The 21,855-nt window shown below is 42.0% G+C and overlaps 1 protein-coding gene across 1 annotated transcript in view; it reads right to left on the bottom strand.

Moving 5' to 3' along the window:
- Positions 1-7,490: 7,490 nt before the first annotated feature.
- Positions 7,491-21,855, bottom strand: part of mindy2 (MINDY lysine 48 deubiquitinase 2) — a 54,439-nt gene continuing 40,074 nt past the window's right edge. The window contains exons 4-9 of the mRNA XM_036584393.1: positions 20,287-20,445; positions 15,083-15,185; positions 13,903-14,045; positions 11,021-11,194; positions 10,076-10,276; positions 7,491-7,963 (exon numbers count right to left, since the gene is read on the bottom strand). Coding sequence (XP_036440286.1) covers positions 7,784-7,963; positions 10,076-10,276; positions 11,021-11,194; positions 13,903-14,045; positions 15,083-15,185; positions 20,287-20,445 — 960 coding nt within the window. The 3' untranslated portion in view covers positions 7,491-7,783. The remainder of the gene's footprint in view (positions 7,964-10,075; positions 10,277-11,020; positions 11,195-13,902; positions 14,046-15,082; positions 15,186-20,286; positions 20,446-21,855) is intronic.

Below are 21,855 nucleotides of genomic sequence, written 5' to 3'. Positions count from 1 at the left end.
ACACCACCTGAGATGTACTTGGTTAGTCTTCAAATATTGTCAGGTCAGTGAGGTTTACATAAAGTTCTGCAATCTTTACATCGTCAAAGCTGAACAGAAAAAAAACAAAACAAATAAAGCTTAGTGGCAGCTTTCTAACAGGATCGTGTTCTTGGGAAGAAATCCATGCCTTTCCTACATCAAATGTACTTTCTTTTCTTCCTTTTATTGTCTTCACTTTAGCCCTGTAAGTCACGATGTTCACAGACGTGATGGTTAACGTCCTGGTTATTGGCATGATCTGTTCAGGGGTCTCCAAACACACTGGCACGTCTAATTCTGTAGAAAATGAGGTATTTTTTGCTCCTTGGTAGTGCATTCCAGCCATATAACAGTGCGTAACCAATTACAATGACTAAAACAGTCTAGGACACCCTTATTTTCGCCAAAACAATGTTACAGTATTCACCTGACTAACAACATCAAACCAATACGAGCCCTACAGGTACGCCCTTGGGACACTCCACACAAAAGAAATCGAATGAATACAATTTAGGAGCAAAAGGTTCAAGCTAAAGCACAAGTAACAAAGTAGTGAATTACTGGCAATCAATGCAAATGACGAGCAATTGGCTACAAAGAGCAGCGTGCGTGCTGGGAAAGTCTGTCATCCGGATGGTTTTCCCAAACAGATTAAGCCTAAAGAGCCTCCACTGAAGACTCATTATAGTCTGTGAACCAGCTTAACATGGGTGTGGAAGTTGCATTTGAAAGCCCATCAGTTAAACCCACATTTCCATCACCTCACTGCCATCAAGCACACTGGAATGTCCATGTTCACTCAAACCTGTGAATGCCAGAAACCTGCGGAAGGCTTGTTGTAAATATCGCAACAGCCAAGTGAAGAACGGGGGCAAAAACACACTTGGCAACACACCGAGATCTATTCTGATATAACATTATAAAGTGTGTGATTAAAGTAATGGTTCACTTTTTTGAAGTGTAGCTTTAGATAAACTCAGTCTTCTTGGTTTGTTTTGACAGCTGAATGAACTTTAATATATAAATAGACAAAGTAGTGAACAGTTTTTTTTTCCCTCTATTATAGTATTTAATGAATCCCTCTAGTATGGAAGTCCATCAGATTTCTGGCAGCAGTTTGTCAAAATTTTGACTTAGTATCTCTAAATAATGACTTGTTTTCTCAAAATAGCAACTTGCTGTGGTGAAATAATGACCGTTAAATGGTGACTCAGTGTCTTGTATAAATGACTTATCCTTTCTTAGTTTGTTAAATTATCGGAAAAATAACTATTTTCAGATACTAAGTCAATATTTCGAGAAAAGTTTTTTTCTGAGAAAAGTCATATTTCAAGACTAAGTATTATGGTAAAATATATATTTTTTTTGAGAAAATAAGTCATTATTTCAAGACGGTCCTAGTAATATTGTAAAATATTGAGAAAATAACAGTCAATATTTCGAGTTTTCAAGTTTTTTGGGTTTTTTTGAGAAAATAAGTCATTATTTCAAGACGCTGTTAGTAATATTGAAAAATATCAAGGAAATAATTGATACCAAGTCAATATTTTGAGAAAAGTTTTTGTTTTTTTCTTTGAGAAAAAAAATCATTATTTCAAGTCCAAATTTTGACACAATGTGCCAGAAAAGGAGAAATAACAACAACAAAAGCGTCCTTTTCTCCTCTACCTGGCAGAAATGGGCTTCCATACTCGAGGAATTTTCACATCTACTGTTGTGCTTCTGGCTAAACACTAATCAGGGACACAAAGCACACAAACCTGCACTGACTACCTGTTCAGGAGCTGCTTGTACAGTAGCTTCCTTTACAATCTGCTGAGCCGGTTCTGCATCGAGTGTAGAACTAAAGCTAATGTTATTGAGCACAATCAAGCAGACCAGCTGACCGGTTTCACTTTGATGACTCCATTGATGCTCGATCTCCTCTGTACCTCCTTTATAGTAAAGCCCTGGTAGGAGGGATGGACAGTTGTGAATTCAAACCCTGTGTATCACCATAGTCACCCACACCCTTTACCAAGGCAGCTTAAACTATTTGCAAGACACTCAAGGATATGTTCCTTCTCTGAAGGCCTGAGTGGTTGTCTGTCTGTGGTAAGGTCTACAGATTGTCTCAGTCTCATCTCACACCTCTACTTCTTTTTTTCTTCTTCTTGTATAAAAGTTATTGTAAATGTTGTAAGGCTTATTTATGTACAGAGAGTTTTGGCCACTGAGGGCCTCTATAAGAGAACTCCAGCCCATGTCACGCAGGTAGACTGGCAGTGGTTCTAAGTCCCAGTCTCAGAGAACCCAGGCACTGCATGTTCTTCTATTTACTTTCATGCTCAAACGCACCTGTTTCACTTCATCAAGTCGTTATTAACCACACGATGGCTTTTGCATAATTTTCCATACATATTAAATTAGTACTGCAGCATTTTTAACCTCATTTCTATCTGCCACAACTGTATCATAGTCAGTTATGAATAGACGTATCCATGCTCCTCACCCCTGGTCAAGTGGGATGCTTTGTTAATTTCTTAAGTGAAAAGAAGTTAACATCCTCTACAGGTAACAGACTTAAATGTGGCTTTTTTTGCACAATTTCTATTTATTTGCCAAAATAAAACAAAATATAAAATGTGCCATAACTTTTGCACAGGCCACGTTTTATGTTTTAATGTATTCAGTTCAAATCAACAGTACTTGTGCATTGAAATGTGCAGAAGTACGTTGTCTGTAGAGGACCTCTTCACTTATTTTGAAACTTTCTAAGTTTCCCAAACTTCTGCCTATGACTGTTCTTTCATAGCAACGCTTGCCAGGTTGGTTGCTAGCTAGTTACCTTTAAAGTTTGTTTGGTAAAAATCACATTCAAACTATTCAAACTAACGAGAAGCTGGGAAACGAGTTCGTCAAAATACTTACATTTAAAGTGAAAACTAATTTCAATGCAGGTTATTTTGAGAAGATCTGTGAAAATAAGTAATTCCGACAGTCAAAATTTTGACCAAATTCATTTAAACCTGAGACAAAAGTTTGAGAAAATAAGCCGTTATTTCAACATAACACCAAAGTACACAAGCTTTTTCAGAAAAAGGTACTCATTTGGGATCAGGTTTTGAAGAAAAAGGTCATTATTTTGACAAAACTGGAGAAAATAAGTCGCTACCAGAGAACTTATAGAGAGCCACTCTGTGGTAATTCCAGGTTTCTCAAACACTAGAGGGCGCTCCCGAGCGAGTCCAAAATGAATGGGTTAAGATGGAGCATTTGAGCAAAATCATAGTTTATAAATGCTTAAACATTTTTAATATAAAGTAATACATTCATTTTCTAAACACAGAGCAGCATAAAACATTTTAACACCGCTGTTATATTTTTAAGAGCTTTTAAACTCGAGTTACAGGAGTTTAAAACAGCGCCTTGTGTACGTTCATAACGTCAGTGAGCGCAAAAAGCCAATGAGCTGCTCCGCTCACCAACCAATCAGCACTCAGTAGCAGTGATGTTAGCGTCCTGCTGCTCAAAACCCGTTTGCTGTAGAAAAAAGGAAACATACAGGTGAGCTTTCTTTGCTTTTTTAGTGAAATACATCCTTCTACTTTCTAAAATTCAAGTTCTGGGCGAGTGATTAGAAACTATTTTAACTTTTCGTTTTTAGCCACTGAGTGCCATCCATTTACTCCCATTCATTGAGGACTCACTCATGGGCGCCCTCTGCTGTTTTGCAGTTCTGTTTTTGATATAATGAGGGAAATAGGAAGAGACCAGGCTCCTCATAAACCGGCTCTGTCATTACTGTAAGATAAAAACTCTAACTTGCGACGAAAATGTCTCCTGACATACTAAAGCCAACACGGGCAGTTTTTTTTCCTCCTCTACTTGGATGAAATGGGCTTCTAAAGCAATGCAAACTGATGCAGCAGAAAGACATCAGGCTCAATAATGCTGGCCTTCCTTTAAGCCCAGAGATCCTCCACTGATAACAAACCTAATGAGCTGAAACAGGTGTGTCGGAGCAGAGAACACACAAAAACACGCAGTGCTTGAGATCTGCAGGGCTGGGACGGAGAACCAGCCCTCTACTGTGCGTGTTAAACACACTCTCGCACCCCCCGAGTGGTGGAGTGATCCGAACTGCGCAAAAACCAGACTCGCACGCGAAAACAGCGGCCCCTCCTGCAGAGCGGAGAGGAAACGTCCCAGCATCAGAGCGTGTGGGTCTGAGCCTCCATACAATGCTCGACACAAGGCATTCTGCTGGAATGTATAGATAGAAAAAAGGGGTCTGTGTCTCAGGAGAAGGCAGTAGCACAGATGGTGGGGGTGAAATACGCTCTAGCCTGTGTAGGTTACATATATATACACACAAAGTACAATTAGAGTGAACATAAAACAACAGAAGCACAAACATAGAAAATAATACTCAAATCATAGAAAGATATACAATCTAATCCAAAATAACATCAAGCCTGTGTTACACATATTGAAAAATCAAGTCTCGGGGCGGGGCGAGTCGAGCTCAGAGCAATGGCAGCATTTTGAAACGAACAGTTTGGTGAAAAATCCAATTGAGACAGTTTTCCACCTACAACAGATGGAGTTGATCAGCTGAGACGTGTTTGGAGTGCAAGTTTTGCTTCTTTAGATTAGAATTGGAGCCACATGGCTAATGTAGCTAACAAACACTAGAACTCAATAGTCACCCAAATAGCCCAAACTTTACATTTATGTAAAAACATCACCAGAAGTTCTCTCCGCCTGATTAAACTGCGCCCAGGTTTTCATCTAAGGTCTTGCAGACTTGCAGATGGGGTTTAGGACACAGTATGACAACACAAATGAACAAATGTTCACTGCAGACAGCCAATTTACTCACCAACCAGGAGGAGGAGTGTCAGTTTTTTAGCAAGTACGGAGGAATCAGATCCACGATCAGCCCTCTACAGAACGCTGTTACATGAAATGTTTACAAATATGCTGCCTTATGACTGAGACTATGACTGATTATTTAATTATATTTTTTATTTAATGTTTTGGCCTAAATCATGTTTACTGGACAGGTGCAGGCTAGACGTTCTAAGGCAAAATAGTATCCCCAAGAATTATCCTTATTTTTTCAGATTTTCCGCTTTGTTACCATCATCAGCATTACATATAAACACTCAGAAGACACATGTAGGTTCACTGGTGGTTTTGGATAGTAAATAAAGTGGCTATATTTCTGCTGTAGTCATGGTGACCCCTGGTTCCCATCACCACCACTGTAAAGAAGTCAGTAAATTTCTCTATAATGAACCATTTCACACCAAACCACTCAATCTTAAAGATCTCAATCTTTAAATTATACAGAAATGTTGAGCAAAGTGTGGAATTCCCCTTTGATAAAGACCTGGATGTGGTCTGAGGACGTTTCGGTGATGTATGTTTTCCAGGAAAAGTTGTGGGCTATTTGGGTGACTACTGACTCCCAGTGTTTGTTAGCAACGTTAGCCTTGCCATTTTAAACTAAACAAGCAAAATTCAGACTCCAAACACACCTTGGCTGATCACTCACATCTGAGCTAAGTGTAAATTTGTGCAAATTAGATTTTTTTGCCAAACTATTCTCGAACATTGCAATTCGCGTATAGATTTAAAGAAATGATGTGACCAGAGAACGTGTTAAGGAAAATATTCATATCTGAAATGATCTATTCTACTCAGTATTGGAGCCTAACACGGTTGGCAAAACAAAATGCCCGCATAAGCTGCAGTATAACACTATGTGGTCTGGTGACATACATACAGAGGGATTATGGGTAGAGATTCTTCAATATGCATACTCTAGTAAGGCAATCTGAACTGGACTGGTGGATTTGTGGCTGTAAAAGGAAGTTCAGTTGAAGCACGGATTCAGATTCCTCAATGGCAATAAATCCATTTAAGTTTACCACCAGGCTGAGATACACTATATGTCCAAAAGTATCCAGACAGCCCTTCTAATTAGTGAATTCAGCTGTGGTGCACAAATGATCGCTATAGCAAAGCACTGACCAGTAGAATGAGATGCTTTGGAGCAGCTGCACATGAGCCTAAGGTCACCATGTCCAATGCCAAGCATGAGCTAGAGGGATCTAAAGCCCTCCAGCACTGGGCTGTGCACAGCGGAACTGTGTTCTCTGGAGTGATGGAGCTCCAGGACCTTAGGGATGAGTTGGGAGTGATCCAGAACTGACCATCTAACCTCACTAATGCTCTTGTGGCTGCACTCAAATCCTCACAGCAATGTTCCAACATCTAGAGTAAAGCCTTCCCAGAAGAGTAGAAGCTGCTACTGCAGCAAAGAGGGACAAACTCCCTATTAATACCCTTCATTTCAGAAGAAGCGCTGGATGAGCAGGTGGACATACAGTGTAGTAGCCTTCATTATGGCACGCTGACTTAGAACTCAAGGATTTCGTGCTAATGGCAACAGTTTCTACGTTCGCTGAAGATCCAATTCAAACAAAAATCCTGGACGACGTTGTGTAACACGACCTGCTACCTCTGTCTCCTCTCCGAACCAAACATGACCTTCAAAACGTGCTGCTTTTTAAATATCCTGCCTCAGAAATGAACCAATAGTGTTGCAGCTCCTCTACCTCTAGACTCCTGAAGTCGTGTCGTCATTTTGTAGTTGGCGTCATGGTCATATTAGGAACTCTGGTGCTGCTTTTCTCGATGACAGAAATGAATGATGCTTCGGAAAATCGCCACTGTTGCACCCTGAGGTGAACTAAGATGCATCAAAGCTGATGCGTTTTCACTGTACGGACGTTTTTCCTCTAAACTTTGCTGGATCCTCTGAATTTTGAGGTTGTTAAGGAGCAGCCAAACTGCTGTTCGCTGAATTGACGTCATAAGACTGGCAACCTCACCAAAACACCCGTACAAACCAGAAAGCTTCGTCAGACGTGGTAGTTTAGAGGCTTTGGCTGCAGTCTGAGTAACTGGTGTTGGCAAATAACACGGCGTCATTTCAGTGCAGTGTTAGCTTGCTTGTAGCACGCAGCAGTATTTATACTCTGACTGCTAAACAACCTCTAATTCAGAGAATTCAGTGACACTTGGTTGAAAAATGTACACAGGACAGACTGATCAGCTTTGGGGCATTTGTGTTCACCAGTGGACACGACAGCTGAGATTTTAGAGAACGCCATTCATTTCAGCCATAGAGAAAAACCTGAAATTCCTGATATGGGCATGATGCCAACTATACAATGACGCATGACTTCGGAGATCTATGTGAAGTGTATATGTGTACAGGTATAAAATAGCTTATAAACAACAATAACGGAAATCAACCAAGAAAAAAAAAAGGAAAGAAAAAAAAATAGGTGCCATCATCTTTTTTTCTCCTCTGGTAGTGTTTATATAATTTTTCTGCTTTTGCTATAAAATTAACCCTCCCAAAGCTTGAGGTCACCCCACAGTAGTGCACTGTGTGTAAGAAGGTTGGGCCAGCTGTAGGAAAGATGCAGAGCGAGTGTTTTTGTTTTTTTTTGTTGTTGTTTTTTCACCCAGCTGCCCTCGTCTGCTCTTCTGTGTGTGTTCAGAGCACAAAGGGCAAAGAAAGTCAGGCACCGGTGGCTTAGGAACAGCGCATCCTCTCCCTCCTTCACCTACCTCTCTCTCTCTCTCTCCCTCCCTCCCTCTCTCTATCTCCACTGTCTGGTCTTACTGGACTGAGTCAGTGTGAAATGTTGCTCCTTTTGCTTTTTTCAATCGCCAGAAACACCAAACAGCTCCACCGCTGTTACAACAGGATGCATTTATCTTTGTCCTTGGCCTCTTTCTTGGCTTTGCGCTCCCCCGTAGAGGGCTGCTTGCCCGGGCTCGGAGAGGCAGCCGCTCCCCCCGCCGAAGCTCCGGCCGCTGCTGCTGATCCTCCTGCTGCACCATCGGCCTGAGCGCCCCCTGCTGCCTGCTGCTGGCCCTGCAAGACAGACGGAGAGAGATGGTACAGGAACAGGCGAGTATTGTGAAATTGAAGCTGCATTGTCTGGGATTTTTTTAATGTAAAGAAGTAGCAGTACTTCTTTCAGGAGAAAGAAAACAGCCTAGAATATGGTGAGCCTGTGCTGCTGCGAGCTGCCTGTGAAGCCTGAAATAATCATTTAAAAGTCTGAGGTGTTGGGTTGTGTTTTTCTGACCATGTAATGTCTTTATGTATTAACATCCTAAGCACAGGCCTAACAAAGTCTGGCTCGATGTTTAGGTCTCAAAACCAACATTCTACTGATGAAGATATGATGACAATACTGTTGAGTTCGTTTTAAATACTCTTTCAATCAGATTCATCCTTTCAGTGAAGGCATGAATAAATAAAAACACATACGCTTTAGGCTCCAACCCTATATCAGAACTATCGTTAAACAATTTGGCAAGCGCCAGAAGCATCAGTCAGTGTATTTATTTCATGTAATAGCTTTTCGTCATGTTGCTTTTTAAGCACTTTAGATGTCTGGTTCCTGTTCCTGTCACCACTGTGAACAATTCTGACTCTGCATCTTTCACTAGAACAGGGCTATTTAATTAAAATTCAATAAGGTCCAGTTAGAGAAAATTTCCTCAAACAAAGGTCCAGATGTCAAACTTGCATCATGATTCAGTGCCATATACTGTTTATTGAAGTAGCCTAGTAATTATATCAACATCTTATGTAGTCGACAACTGAATATTAAATCAAATAAAGTACAGTTCAGTCATATTTCAACAATATTTGTCAGTTTTCTCTTTTTAGAGCTCACCATGAGAAATAACTTCCCTCTGACTCACTTTCTTCTCCGACTGCTGTTTCTCACCTCGTCCCTCCACTGTCTGTGCGTCACTCACTCGAGTCTCAGTGCTCATCGCAATGCACAGATCTGATTGGCTGAGTAGTGCCACATGTGATATTTACAACGCATGCGATTGGTCTGTGAGTTTCCCGAGCCGCTAAAGCGGTACAGTAAAGGCTAGAAAAGCTACGCAGATTAAAATAGGACCACCAATTCAATAATTCACCATAGTTTATCGGTTATAGGTCCAGGTCCGCATAGGACAGCATCTGGGTGCAGACTCGGACCGCGGTCCGCCTATTGGTGACCTCTGCACTAGAATGATGCATCTGATATCAAAACATTTTGAATGTTGTGTAAATTGGTGGAATTCCCCTTTAATGTCTGCTTAAAGCCCAGAATGTGCTTTACAAGCATCAAATGTCTGTGTTTAATGTAGAATGGGCAAAAAATGTTCACGTTAATTTCTCATAGCTTGTTGCTAACGTACTACTAGAATTCCATAGGGGTGCTAGCAGAAGTTAGCATTATTTCAAGGTGTTTTCTTTCTGAGTTTTGGCATTTATGGCCCAGGCTAAAGACCCACCTCTGATAACTCGGTAGTCAAAATTCTAATACGGTGACAAAACTATTTGTATGCACAAAAGCACAACCCATGTTACAAAATCTTCTTCCGCACGTTGCATGCAATTACACATTTCCACCAGAGAGGTCTCCAAATCCCCAAAACTTACATAGTGCAGCTTTAAATATTCATGTTTAACAAGTCAAACCTTTGTACCTGCCAGTTTTTCTTCATATTAAAGGAACAGTTCAGACAAAAATGCAAATCATCGAATGTGAGCAAACACCAGTCAACATAATGCTAATTGGTGGCTAATAGCTTCCATTAATTATTATCTACATTAGCAGGCTTAGCTGAATGATTCCTTTAAAGACATTCTGCTTGAAATTTCTAAAGTTTTTTTAAACAAAGTACACACTGACACATTGATTTACACACTGCTAATTTATGCTCTTTCCCCAAAATTTAATCTATAATTTAGATCTGGAAATGCTGAATTACAATATAACATATTACATTAGCAAACAATGACTATTAGAGCTAGGCCTTCAGCCTGGGCTATAAATGTTAAAACTCAAAAGAGGAGAAAAAACCCACGTGATAACGCTTTCTGCAACCTCCCCTATAAGATTCTTGTAGTATGTTAGTGTGCAACCAGGCAAAATCTGGGTGCTGGAGAAGCTCAGTGAGTTTCTGTGCTGACCTGTGCCTGTGCGGCGGCAGCGGCGGCCGCTGCTTGAGCCTGTTCCTGCTCCTGCTCCTGGTAGAACTGTGAAGCCCTGCGGTCCTCCTCCTCCTGCAGCTTCTTCGCCAGCTCCAGATCACTGATCCCCTCAGGGAGCTGCTCCCAGCCCAGCTCCGAACCCTGCTGCTCCTGCTGCAGCGACAGCGCCATCAGATAGTCCTACAACACAAACACACATACACACAATTAACAACTGACAGAACTATTCAGAACCGGGCTACGTATCATAGAAAGTCCACAGACGTTATTATGGGTCATATCAGCTTCGCCAAACACAAACGAGAGAGAGAAACAGTGTATGGGGAGATAGAGAGCAGATATGAAGTAAGGTTTAGCATTACTGCTTTGACAGCGATGCACATGGACGTTTCAGTTTTTTTCATTTTCATGGTGGCAAATATGAGAGGAACAGAGCGCTCGTATCTCTGGAACATTTCTGACCAATAAACAAACACCCACATCTGCACTTTAAGCGTTGCAGGGTGAAACTGAACTGAATCAAATGAAAAAGATACCATGTCACAAAAATCCAAACTCTGACGAGGACTTTTAGCAAACAATTACAGTGTGAAACCGGCCTAAGAGGACGAGGAACAGCCTGCAGTCTATTTTTACGGCTTTTTTTTTGTACACACTGACCATGTGCTCAGATGGTGGTGGTGCAGAGTTTTTTCATTGTAAAGTGAACTGCCCACCCAACCTCCCACCCTATGACAGTATCATCAATCGGCAAAGGCTGGGAGGCGCGAATAGACAACGGCATATTGCCCTCTGTATTGCACACGAGATACCTGGTAAATGTGTACTGGGTGCTGGTTCAGAGCAAAAATGTGGACTGTCCGGTGGGCTTTGAGGTCAAGAAACCACTAGTGTAGGCTTACATATTGGTTCTGTTGTTCTGACCTGGTCGATCTGATCCTGCTGGCCGCGGTAAACACTCTCCGGGTCGGATGGCGGCCTCAGCCGAAACTCAGAGTCACAGAAGTTCCCGTCTCCGTCTACGTTATGCAGACTCTCCCACACCACCTTCTCCTCCGTCAGAAAACCCTGATCCGTCACCAGCAGGTACAGCTGGCCCTGCCGCCGAAAGAGAGAACAGCTTTCAATGCACACACACAGTATCCACTGTAGTATGTTACCAGTGTATCAATTTAACAGAACAACTGCATACAAATAGTTTTGTCACCATATTAGAATTTTGACTACCAAGTTGTCAGAGGTGGGTCTTTAGCCTGGGCCATAAATGCCAAAACTCAGAACGAAAACACCTTGAAATAATGCTAACTTCTGCTAGCACCCCTATGGAATTCTAGTACGTAGAAAATTAACGTGAACATTTTTTGCCCATTCTACATTAAACACAGACATTTGATGACTTGTAAAGCACTTTCTTAGTTTAATTTGAGGCTTTAAGCAGACATTAAAGGGGAATTCCACCAATTTCAGAATTTGTTTCAGAACTCCAAAAGTCATTCAAAATGTTCTGATATCAGATGCATCATTCTAGTGCAGAGGTCACCAATAGGCGGACCGCGGTCCGAGTCTGCACCCAGATGCTGTCCTATGCGGTCCTGGACCTTTAACTGATGAACTATGGAGATTTATTTAATTTCGATGGGGTGGTCCTGTTTTAATTGGCGTAACTTGTCTAGTCTTTACGGTACCACGTTAGCGGCCCAGGAAACTCACAGACCAATCGCATGCTACTCAGCCAATCAGATCTGTGCATTACGATGAGCACTGAGACACGAGTGAGCAATGCACACATAGGGGAGGGACGAGGTGAGAAACAGCAGTCGGAGAAGAAAGTCAGAGGGAAGTTATTTCTCATGGTGAGCTCTAAAAAGAGAAAACTGACAAATGTTGTTGAAATATGACTGAACTGTACTTTATTTGATTTAATATTCAGTTGTTGACTGAATAAGATGTTGATATAATTACTAGGCTACTTCAATAAACAGTATATGGCACTGAATCATGATGCAACTTAGACATCATGATGTTCTGGACCTTTGCTTGAGGAAATTTTCTCTAACTGGACCTTATTGAATTTTAATTAAATAGCCCTGTTCTAGTGAAAGATGCAGAGTCAGAATTGTTCACAGTGGTGACAGGAACAGGAACCAGACATCTGAAGCGCTTAAAAAGCAACGTGACAAAAAGACTGATGCTCCTGGCGCTTGCCAAATTGTTTAACGATAGTTTTAATACAGGGTTGGAGCCTAAAGCGTATGTGTATTTATTTATTCATGCCGGAGAGATACATGCAGGATATCGTAAGGCAAAAAAAGCGCCCAAAGAAAAACATACATGCATTTTTTTAAAATAAAATGGCTATATGTACATTATAGACACAGTGGCTCCTGGTTCCTATCACCAACACTGTAAAGAAGTCCAAGCTTGTAAGTTTACAATTTACACTGTATGCAACAGTTTTTTGTGTAGGACACTTTCAGTAACAGAGCTGGATCTGAAATAAAAAAGGTCTCTGCTACTGATTTCACTGGGTTACATTTGTCTACTGTACGTACAAACCTGTAGATCAGTGGTCACCAAGCCTGGTCCTGAAGATCTACCTTCCTGCAGAGTCTAGTTTCAACTACAATCTGCCACACCAGCTCCAGCTAAATCACTTCTGCAGAAGTCTTTGACTGGCTGGATCAGATGCATTAGTGTTGCAGCATTAGTGGCAGCATGTTAGATGTGGGTTGGAACTAAACTCCGCAGGGAAGTAGATCAGGGTTGGTGATTGCTGCTGTAGGTGTATGTCTTTGGCCACTAGAGGGCAACAGTGCACATCATTCCTCCACTGGATCATACAAACAACACTATGTCCAAAAGCATCCAGACAGCCTTTGTAATGAGTGGACTTTAGTTAATTAAGCACCTATTGCTGACACAGGTGTTCAGTCAATGCCAACAGAATGCGACGCTCAGGAGCAGCTGCACATGAGCCTCAGGTCACCATGCCCAAAGCCAAGCATGAGCTAAAGGAGTACAAAGTTTTACAAGAGTTTCTTGTAAAATGTCTCTTAGCATTCGATTTTTTACAAAGCTGAAATCAGCTTGTCATTCACCAGCTTTTTATTCAAATTTTCCCGTTCCACCTTAAATGGTGCCCGAAGCGCCAGAATGTAACTGCTGCACCATTTAATGTGGAACGGGAAAATTCGAACAAGAAGCTTTGTGACTTTTTTTAGTGTGTGTCAGTTTCTTGTTGCAGATTAAACATATCAGGAAACCAGCTGCAGTCATTATAAATGCAAATAAGTCCAAATAAGTTCTTTTCTTTGCCTTTTCGTTAGTTACTAGCTAGGTGAGATTGTTGTCTGCGTTACTACTAATGCTCTACTGGCTGCAATCATATCTTTACAGCAATATTCCAACATCTGCGCCCCAGATGTGCTGTGCAGTCTGCGCACCGAAGGGTGAATTAGCAGTTCTACAGTAACTCCAGCGTTTAAGACCATTTATTGTTAAAACTGTGTTGAACGACCAGCAGAGCTTTATTTTACTGTAAAGGAGGATTATTTTATTTTTACCTACAAATCTAATTCTGCTGTGGAGCCACAACAGGGCAGAAAAAGAGCCGCATGTTTCTGACCCCTGGTTTAGTGTAAAGACTTCCCAGAAGAGAAGAAGTTGTTTCTGCAGCAAAGGAGGACAAATTCACTATTAATACCCTTCATCTCAGAAGAACGTTGGAGGAGCAGGTGTCCACAGAAAAAAAGTTCTACAATGACCGTGATGTGTGTGTGTGTGTGTGTGTGTGTGTGTGTGTTCACCTTGAATTTGGTCATGGTGCTGAAGTGGTTGTTTCTAAAGAACACACACAGCTCTCCCTCCTGCACGGTGGAGGTGAGTTCACACAGGCCGTGATAGGTCAGCTGGGTGGCCGTACTGTTGAGGAACTGCTCTGCCACAAACCCTGAGACACAAACAAAACACACACATAACGTCATATAGGAAAAAGAGAGAGAGAGAGAGAGAGAGAGAGAGAGAGCGCGTGCAAGAGAGAGAGAGAGTGGGACAGAGAGAAGGAGAGAGACAGGGAGAAGGAGAGAGAGTGGGAGAGAGAGAGAGGTGGAGAGAGAGAGCGGGACAGAGAGAAGGAGAGAGAGTGGGAGAGAGAGAGAGAGCGCAAAGAGAGAGAGAGGTAGAGAGAGAGGTAGAGAGAGAGCGCAAAGAGAGAGAGAGTGGGACAGAGAAGGAGAGAGAGTGGGAGAGAGAGAGAAGGAGCAGCTATAGTCTTCACACACTGTTTATTTATGATGCAACAAGAGCCACGAAAAACTCACAAAAAGAGAAATAAACAAAGACGGAAATACATCTTTCTCTCCTCTCCGCCCCTCTCCCCCCCCTCCCTCTCTCTCTCAGGGCAGCAGCTACATGAGGAGCGTGAGAGAAAGAGAGAGAGAGAGAGAAAAACAGAACCCATAGCCGGAAGGAGAGGAGAGACTCCACACACACTCTGGAAACAAAAGAGGACGAAAGGACAGAGAGATAGAGGGGGTAGACTCAGAGCAGGAAAAGAGGAAGGACAAGAAAAAGGACAGAAAAGAAAAAAAGTACAGGAAAAGATACAAAGATGAGAAAAAGAGGAAAAGCAGAGAGGAGAGATAGACATAGAGCAGGGAATGAGAGGAAGTGAAAGAGAAGAGCAGATAGAGCAAGAAAAAAAGAAAAGGAAAAGAGAGCAGGAAAAGAGGAGAAGAGAAAAGATGAAGAAAAGGAAAAAGAGCAGGGATTGGGAGGAAGAGAAAGGGAAGAGTGAAGGAGAGCAAGAAATGTGAAGAACAGTGGAGTAAGAGAGATGGAGCAGGAAAAGAAGAACAGCAGGAAAGAGCAGGAAAATAGAAGGAGTGCAGGATAATCACGCAGAAGAAAAAGAGAAAGAGGAGAAAAGGAGAGGAAGAGAAAAAAGATGAGGAAAGGAAGAAGGGATGGAAAAATGAATGTGCACACCTTCTCCAGCGAGCTCACTGTTCTCCGACTGTTTATAGCTGATTATCTTCTCAACCAGCTGATTATAACTGCAGTTCCCCACCGCCTTCACTATATCAGCCATCTACAGAGAGAGAGAGAGAGAGAGAGAGAGAGAGAGAGAGAGAGAGAGAGAGAGAGAAAATAGAATACACTGATAATAGTACAGTTGATAGTCATGCCAATAAGGCTATATTAAATATATATATATATATGTGCACTAGGGGGGCAGGAAAAAAATGCCCAGTATGTCTCAGTGTGTGTTAATGTCCTAGTATAGACTAAACAATATAAACGAAAACACAGATTTACTTCGCTCTGCTTTAAGCTTTAGCTCAGCTGTAGCCGCTTTCCTCCCATCTCCGCCAGAAAACTTTCTCAGAAGTTGATCAGTTAAATGTCTCTCAGCGTTCGACTGTTTTACGAGGCTGAAGTCGCTTCTTATTCTCCAGCTCCTTGTTAGAATTTACCCGTTCCACCTTAAATTCTAACTGAGGCGCCGAATGTAAATGCGGCACCATTTAAGGTGGAACGGGAGAATTCAAAAGAGAAGCGACTTCAGCTTCGCCACTGTTTAGTGTTTGACAGTCTCTCGTTGCAGATTTAACGTACCAGGAAACCAACTGCGCTGCTTATAAATGCGAATAACGCATCACTGTGACCTGCAGTCTGCACGCCGGTTCTCAGTCGTTGTGAAACAGGGCTTTCGCGCTATGTTGCACACGTCCCATCTCAAAGATACTTTACTGAAACAACGATTCCCCCCGTCTCTACAACGAGACAAAAACCGAAGTTATAAAATCACTAAAGAAAACAGGTAGAATAGCTGTAACGTGCTGCGTGGACATCCATCACCACTGGATCTTATTTCACCGTAACTGCGCATTTTATCGCAGATGAGTAGCAGCAGCTTCTCGTGCTCCAAACAAGAGCAGTGAATGAGAGCCTTCTAGTTCACTTGTCACATCACTTCCATCTGTTTTATTAAAAAAGATATTGGAAGTAAATTCATTATGGATCATTACAAATACTTTGCTTTAAAAGTACCAAGTCACTTTAAATAACAACACCGAGTCACTCAGTCACTTTAAAATGTATATTGTCTCTATATTCTGTGTATATTCTGTGTATATTTTGTGTAGATTTAATATATTTCAGTTGGTTTTTCTTGTATTTTTATTTTTATTTATTTACTTTCTGTAGAGTGATTAGCTGAGCCTCACCACAAGCATTTCAATGCATAAATGTCCTGACATGTTGTGCAAATAACAAATAAACTTGAAACTTGAACTCGAAAGTTGAGCTCACACAGTGAGAAAATATAAATGCTATATAGAAAAAAAAGATGCATCGAGATGCATCGATAATCGTTTTATAATTGCATCGCAGCCCTCTGAATCGTAATCGAATTGAATCGTGAGGTGCCTCGAGATTCCCACCCCTAATATATATATACCCACACACACACACACACACACACACACACACACACACACACACACACACACATGATATATATATCACGCTTCTCTATCTGGACAAGTCTGGGTTTGATGAATGCCAGGAGAATCGTTACCTGCCTGACTGCACTGTGCCAGCTGTAAAGTTTGGTGGAGGAGGGATGATGATATGGGGTTGTTTTTCAGGGGTTGGTCTAGAACCCTTAGAACCAGTGAAGGGAAATCTTAATGCTTCAGCAGACCAAGACATTTTGGACAACTGTGTGCTTCCAACTTTGTAGGAACAGTTTGGGGAAGAACCTTTTCTGTTCCAGTATGACTGAGTCCCAGCGCACAAAGCAAAGTCATGGCTGGGTGAGTCTGCAGTAGAAGAACTTGACTGACCCACAGAGAGCCCTGACCACAACCCCATCCAACACCTTTGGGATGAACTAGAACAGAGATTGTGAGCCAGGCCCTCTCGTCCAACATCAGTGTCTGACCTCACAAATGCTCTTCCGGATGAATGGACAAAAATTCCCACAGACTCTCCAAAATCTTGTAGAAAGCTTCCCAGAAGAGTGGAAACTGTTTTAGCTGCAAAGGGGGACCAACTCCATATTAATGTCTATGGATTTAGAATGGGATGTCATAGATGTCATAAAAGCCCTGGTGGGTGTAAAGTGTAGGTGTCCCAATACTCTTGTCCATATAGTGCATATATACATACACATCTATACACACATACACACATTTGGTGGCTGTGACATAATCAGAGCTCGATCTCTCAAATGAAATCCGCTGATATTATTAGTTATCAGAAATTTTAGCCCCTTAAAATCGCAATCAGTTACAAAATTTGCACTTCAGTCAGGTTATAGTACAAACTGAATACATAGCCTAGAGTTCAAAAGTTCGGAATTAGTGTTTTCAACAATAAAAAATCTATTTATAATGTATAAAATGAATTCAGCACTTTACCCTCTACATCACCACAGCCTCTACCGCGTCTACATTAGCAGTAAGGATTTCTTTAATGTCGTGTGGGAAGATGCCCAGTACTTTCTGTTTAATGCATGTTGGGTATTGCAGTAAGAAAACATTGATAAATAAAAACATAAAAATTGTGTAAAAAACTTGATAGATTACAAATAATTTGTACTGAGCTGTAAAATGAAAGAAATACTTAACGTGTCCAGAATAATGAACAGTCACTCTAAAATGAGACAAAACAGCAAAACACCAAGAACGAAGTTCTAAGTTCCAGAATATCTAAAGGGAAAGATTTATGATAAACAGACATCAATAATTTGAAAACGAACGAACTTATACACATTTATAATCACCCCAGCTGGTTTCCTGATACGTTTAATCTGCAATGAGAAACTGTCAAACACTAAAAAGTCACCAGTTTGAATTGTCCCGTTCCACCTTAAATGGTGCAGCAGTTACATTCTGGCTAAACAGGCACCTTTTAAAGGTGGAACAGGAAAATTAGAAGCTGGGGAATGAGCCTTCATTCAGCGACTTCAGCCTCGTAAAGCGCTAAGAGACATTTTACAAGAAACTGTTCTACTTTTGCGGAAAAGTTTCCTGCCGGAGATGCAAGAAAAGCAGCTACAGCTAAGCTTAAAGCAGAGCAAAGTAAGTCTGTGTTTTCGTATTCTATTTTAAGCCTTTACTGGTACGTATTAAGCACATACCGAGACATCTTTACAGCCAAGATGTTAAAATGGACTTGTGACCCCTGGTGTGAGTCATTACTGCATATAAAATAACCCAAACTATTACTAAAAGAAAATGTTTGAAAAATAGTATAATAAAAAACAACATAACATGCAACATACACAAGGACAAATAAAACAAGGAGAGAGAGAGAGAGAGAGAGAGAGAGAACAAAAATAGGACAATGGAACAGAAGGGAGTATCAAAGTGTTTCTCGTTCAGGCTGTTCAACACGCCGTATGTGCGCAGAACTCAATGGGGGAAACGAGAAGGAGGAGAAAAAAAAAAAAACACAATCGCTCCTCAAAAGTGCAGCAGTAAGTCTGTGTTCAGATGATGTCACGCTGCTGTGAGCAGTGCAGATTCTTCTACTGTTTGTGAATAAAATCACGACTGTGAGGCTAAAAAAGAGAACGCTGTGTATCAGAGCTGTGTTTAATGTGTGTGTGTCTCAGTAAAGCCCTGTTCTACATATGTTATATTTACCAGAGGAGGTCCGCTAATGGACTCTGCGCGTGACCTGACTGGCCGATTCATTTGGGATAAAGGATCTGTGTAATTTCCCCAAATTATCCCATTTAGCTCAGATCGAAACAGCATTGTGCAGACTTTCACATCAGTGTTACGCAGAAGAAGCCACCAGAGTCAACATGACTGCAAAAAGCTCGAGGACGCCCACGAGTCCTGAATGAATGAGGGTGATCAGAGCTGAATGGCTAAAATTAAAAAATGTTACTAACCATTTATGCAGGAAAACAGATGTATTTCATTAAAAATCAATGAAAACATACCAGTACAGCAAACAGGTTTTGGGCAGAAGGACGCTAGCATTACTACTACTGAGCACTGATTGGTTGGCATTACTGCTACTGAGCGCTGACTGGTTGGCATTACTGCTACTGAGCGCTGACTGGTTGGCATTACTGCTACTGAGAGGTGACTGGTTGGTATTACTGCTACTGTGCACTGATTGGTTGGCGTTACTGTTACTGAGCGCTGATTGGTTGGCATTACTACTACTGAGCGCTGATTGGTTGGCATTACTGCTACTGAGAGGTGACTGGTTGGTATTACTGCTACTGAGCGCTGATTGGTTGGCATTACTGCTACCAAGCGCTGATTGGATGGCATTACTGCTACCGAGCGCTGACTGGTTGGCATTACTGCTACTGAGCGCTGACTGGTTGGCATTACTGCTACTGAGCGCTGATTGATTGGCATTACTGCTACTGAGCGCTGACTGGTTGGCATTACTGCTACTGAGCGCTGACTGGTTGGCATTACTGCTACTGAGTCCTGAGTGGTTGGCATTACTGCTGAGCCCTGATTGGTTGGCATTACTGCTACTGAGCGGTGATTGGTTGGCATTACTGCTACTGAGCGCTGATTGGTTGGCATTACTGCTACTGAGTCCTGAGTGGTTGGCATTACTGCTGAGCGCTGATTGGTTGGCATTACTGCTACTGACCGGTGATTGGTTGGCATTACTGCTACTGAGCGCTGATTGGTTGGCATTACTGCTACTGAGCGCTGACTGGTTGGCATTACTGCTACTGAGTCCTGAGTGGTTGGCATTACTGCTGAGCGCTGATTGGTTGGCATTACTGCTACTGAGTGCTGACTGGTTGGCATTACTGCTACTGAGTCCTGACTGGTTGGCATTACTGCTACTGTTACATCTCGTTTCAGTGTGGGGTGGCCCATGCTATCATGAACCTGAGGATTAGGGAACTGGGTGAGCAGGCAGCCTTGTCTTCAGGTCACCAAAAAAAGTTTTCTATTAGTATTTTAATGACAGTACTGTGATGTTGATTCAAACAGAACAACCGTTACTGAGGGAGCTCCAGGTCTGGTTTACTGATTCGCTCTGGAATTATTACCCATCAAACTATGGACACGGCAGATTCATACTGGGTTAAAATCACTGACCTTCTTAGTAAACACTCAAATTACAGCACCCGCAGGTAAATCTAATCCAGCTTGAACTGGGCTTGGCAGTGTGTAAGGGGTGTGTTTGCGCACCTGCGGGTCGACCAGCCAGCCGTGATACAGCGGGATGTCCAGCAGGTCAAAGACGATACACTCCGGCGTGTATTCAAACACTCGGACCCCCGTAAACTTCACGTTCACATCCAGACCCGTCTGCAGCTTATGGAGGACCGCCATCGCATCACTCATATTCTGCAGAGAGAGAGAGAGAGAGAGAGAGAGAGAGAGAGAGAGAGAGAGAGAGAGAGAGAGAGAGAGAGAGAGAGAGAGAGAGAGAGAGAGAGAGAGCGCATTTCATATCAAACCACTCTTTGTTTACGTCTCAATTTTTTTTACATTTTCAAAAATCGGTGAAAGTCTCCTTTAAGGATACACTGTAACTGTGAGGGGTTGTATGAATCTTGTGGGCAGGATGTGACCGCAGGCAGGTACTTTGAGACCCCTGCTCTAGACCAGGTGCCCACTCCCAGTCCTGGAGATCTACTACCCTTCAGTTTAGCACCAATCCAAATCTTAACATACCTGATCCAGGTAATGCAGGCTTTCAGGAGCAGCTAAATGTTAGAGCCAAGTGTGCTGGATCTGGGTGGTAGAACTCCAGGAGCGGGACTGGACAGCCCTGACCTGGACTCTCTCATCTGTGAGTGCTGCCCTGGATCAGCAACTCCAGCTAGAGCAAGCCTGCACTTTGTCTGTCTCTCATCCTGACAAAACCAGTCACCCCCCCACACACACACCCTGTGAACAAGGCTGGTCTGTGGAGGTCTCTGATCAGGAACTCTGCAGCTGCTGCCACACATGCAACGTTGTTCACGCTCACGCTCACACACACACACACACACACACACACACACACACACACACACACACTTAAGTCATGGCTTCGGTCCAGCAGCGGAAGCACAAACATTTTACTCAGGCTTGTACGAGTGAGAGAAAGAAAGAGAGACAGCTTCCTTTTGCTTTTTTCCCAATTCAGTAACATTTCCTGTCTTGGGAAGGTCTTTCATTTACTGTATTTCATTGTTTGGGCATTACTCCACTGTAATTTCTCTGAGAAAAACTAATCTCTGTAATATACAGTCAGAGCACTGTACAATCAACACATATTTATCATATAAAACATTGAAAATTGAATCCTGAAATCGCGCACATCGCATATACTGTACATATTAAAGGAGAATTCCACTGACTGTCCAAAATGTCTGCATTATTAAACGTTTAAGATGTAAACAAAGTGATTCAAGAGCGGTTTGGTGTGAAATGCTCTGTTCTAGAGAAACTCACCGTGTCAGAATTGTTCACAGTGGCGGTGATAGGAACCGGACGTCCACCTCTAAACGCTCCCTCACGGAACGTTATTATATGAAATGGCTATGAATATCCTTTAAGGCAAAATATCCCGCCAAAAATATATAATACATAAAATAGTTCCTATCATCACCACTTTAAAGAAATATGAGTCAGTAAGTTTCTCTACAATGACCCACTTCACATTAAACCAATCAGAATAATGACTTAAAATGTCTGGTTCCACTGGCTTACATTAAAAGTGTGTTCTTCCTTCTTCTGTAAAGTTACCATTTTGTCCATATATATATT

The sequence above is a fragment of the Colossoma macropomum genome, unplaced genomic scaffold (genome assembly GCF_904425465.1).
Source record: "Colossoma macropomum unplaced genomic scaffold, Colossoma_macropomum, whole genome shotgun sequence".
Taxonomy (NCBI): domain Eukaryota; kingdom Metazoa; phylum Chordata; class Actinopteri; order Characiformes; family Serrasalmidae; genus Colossoma; species Colossoma macropomum.
This window is presented reverse-complemented; position numbering and strand designations above follow the sequence as displayed.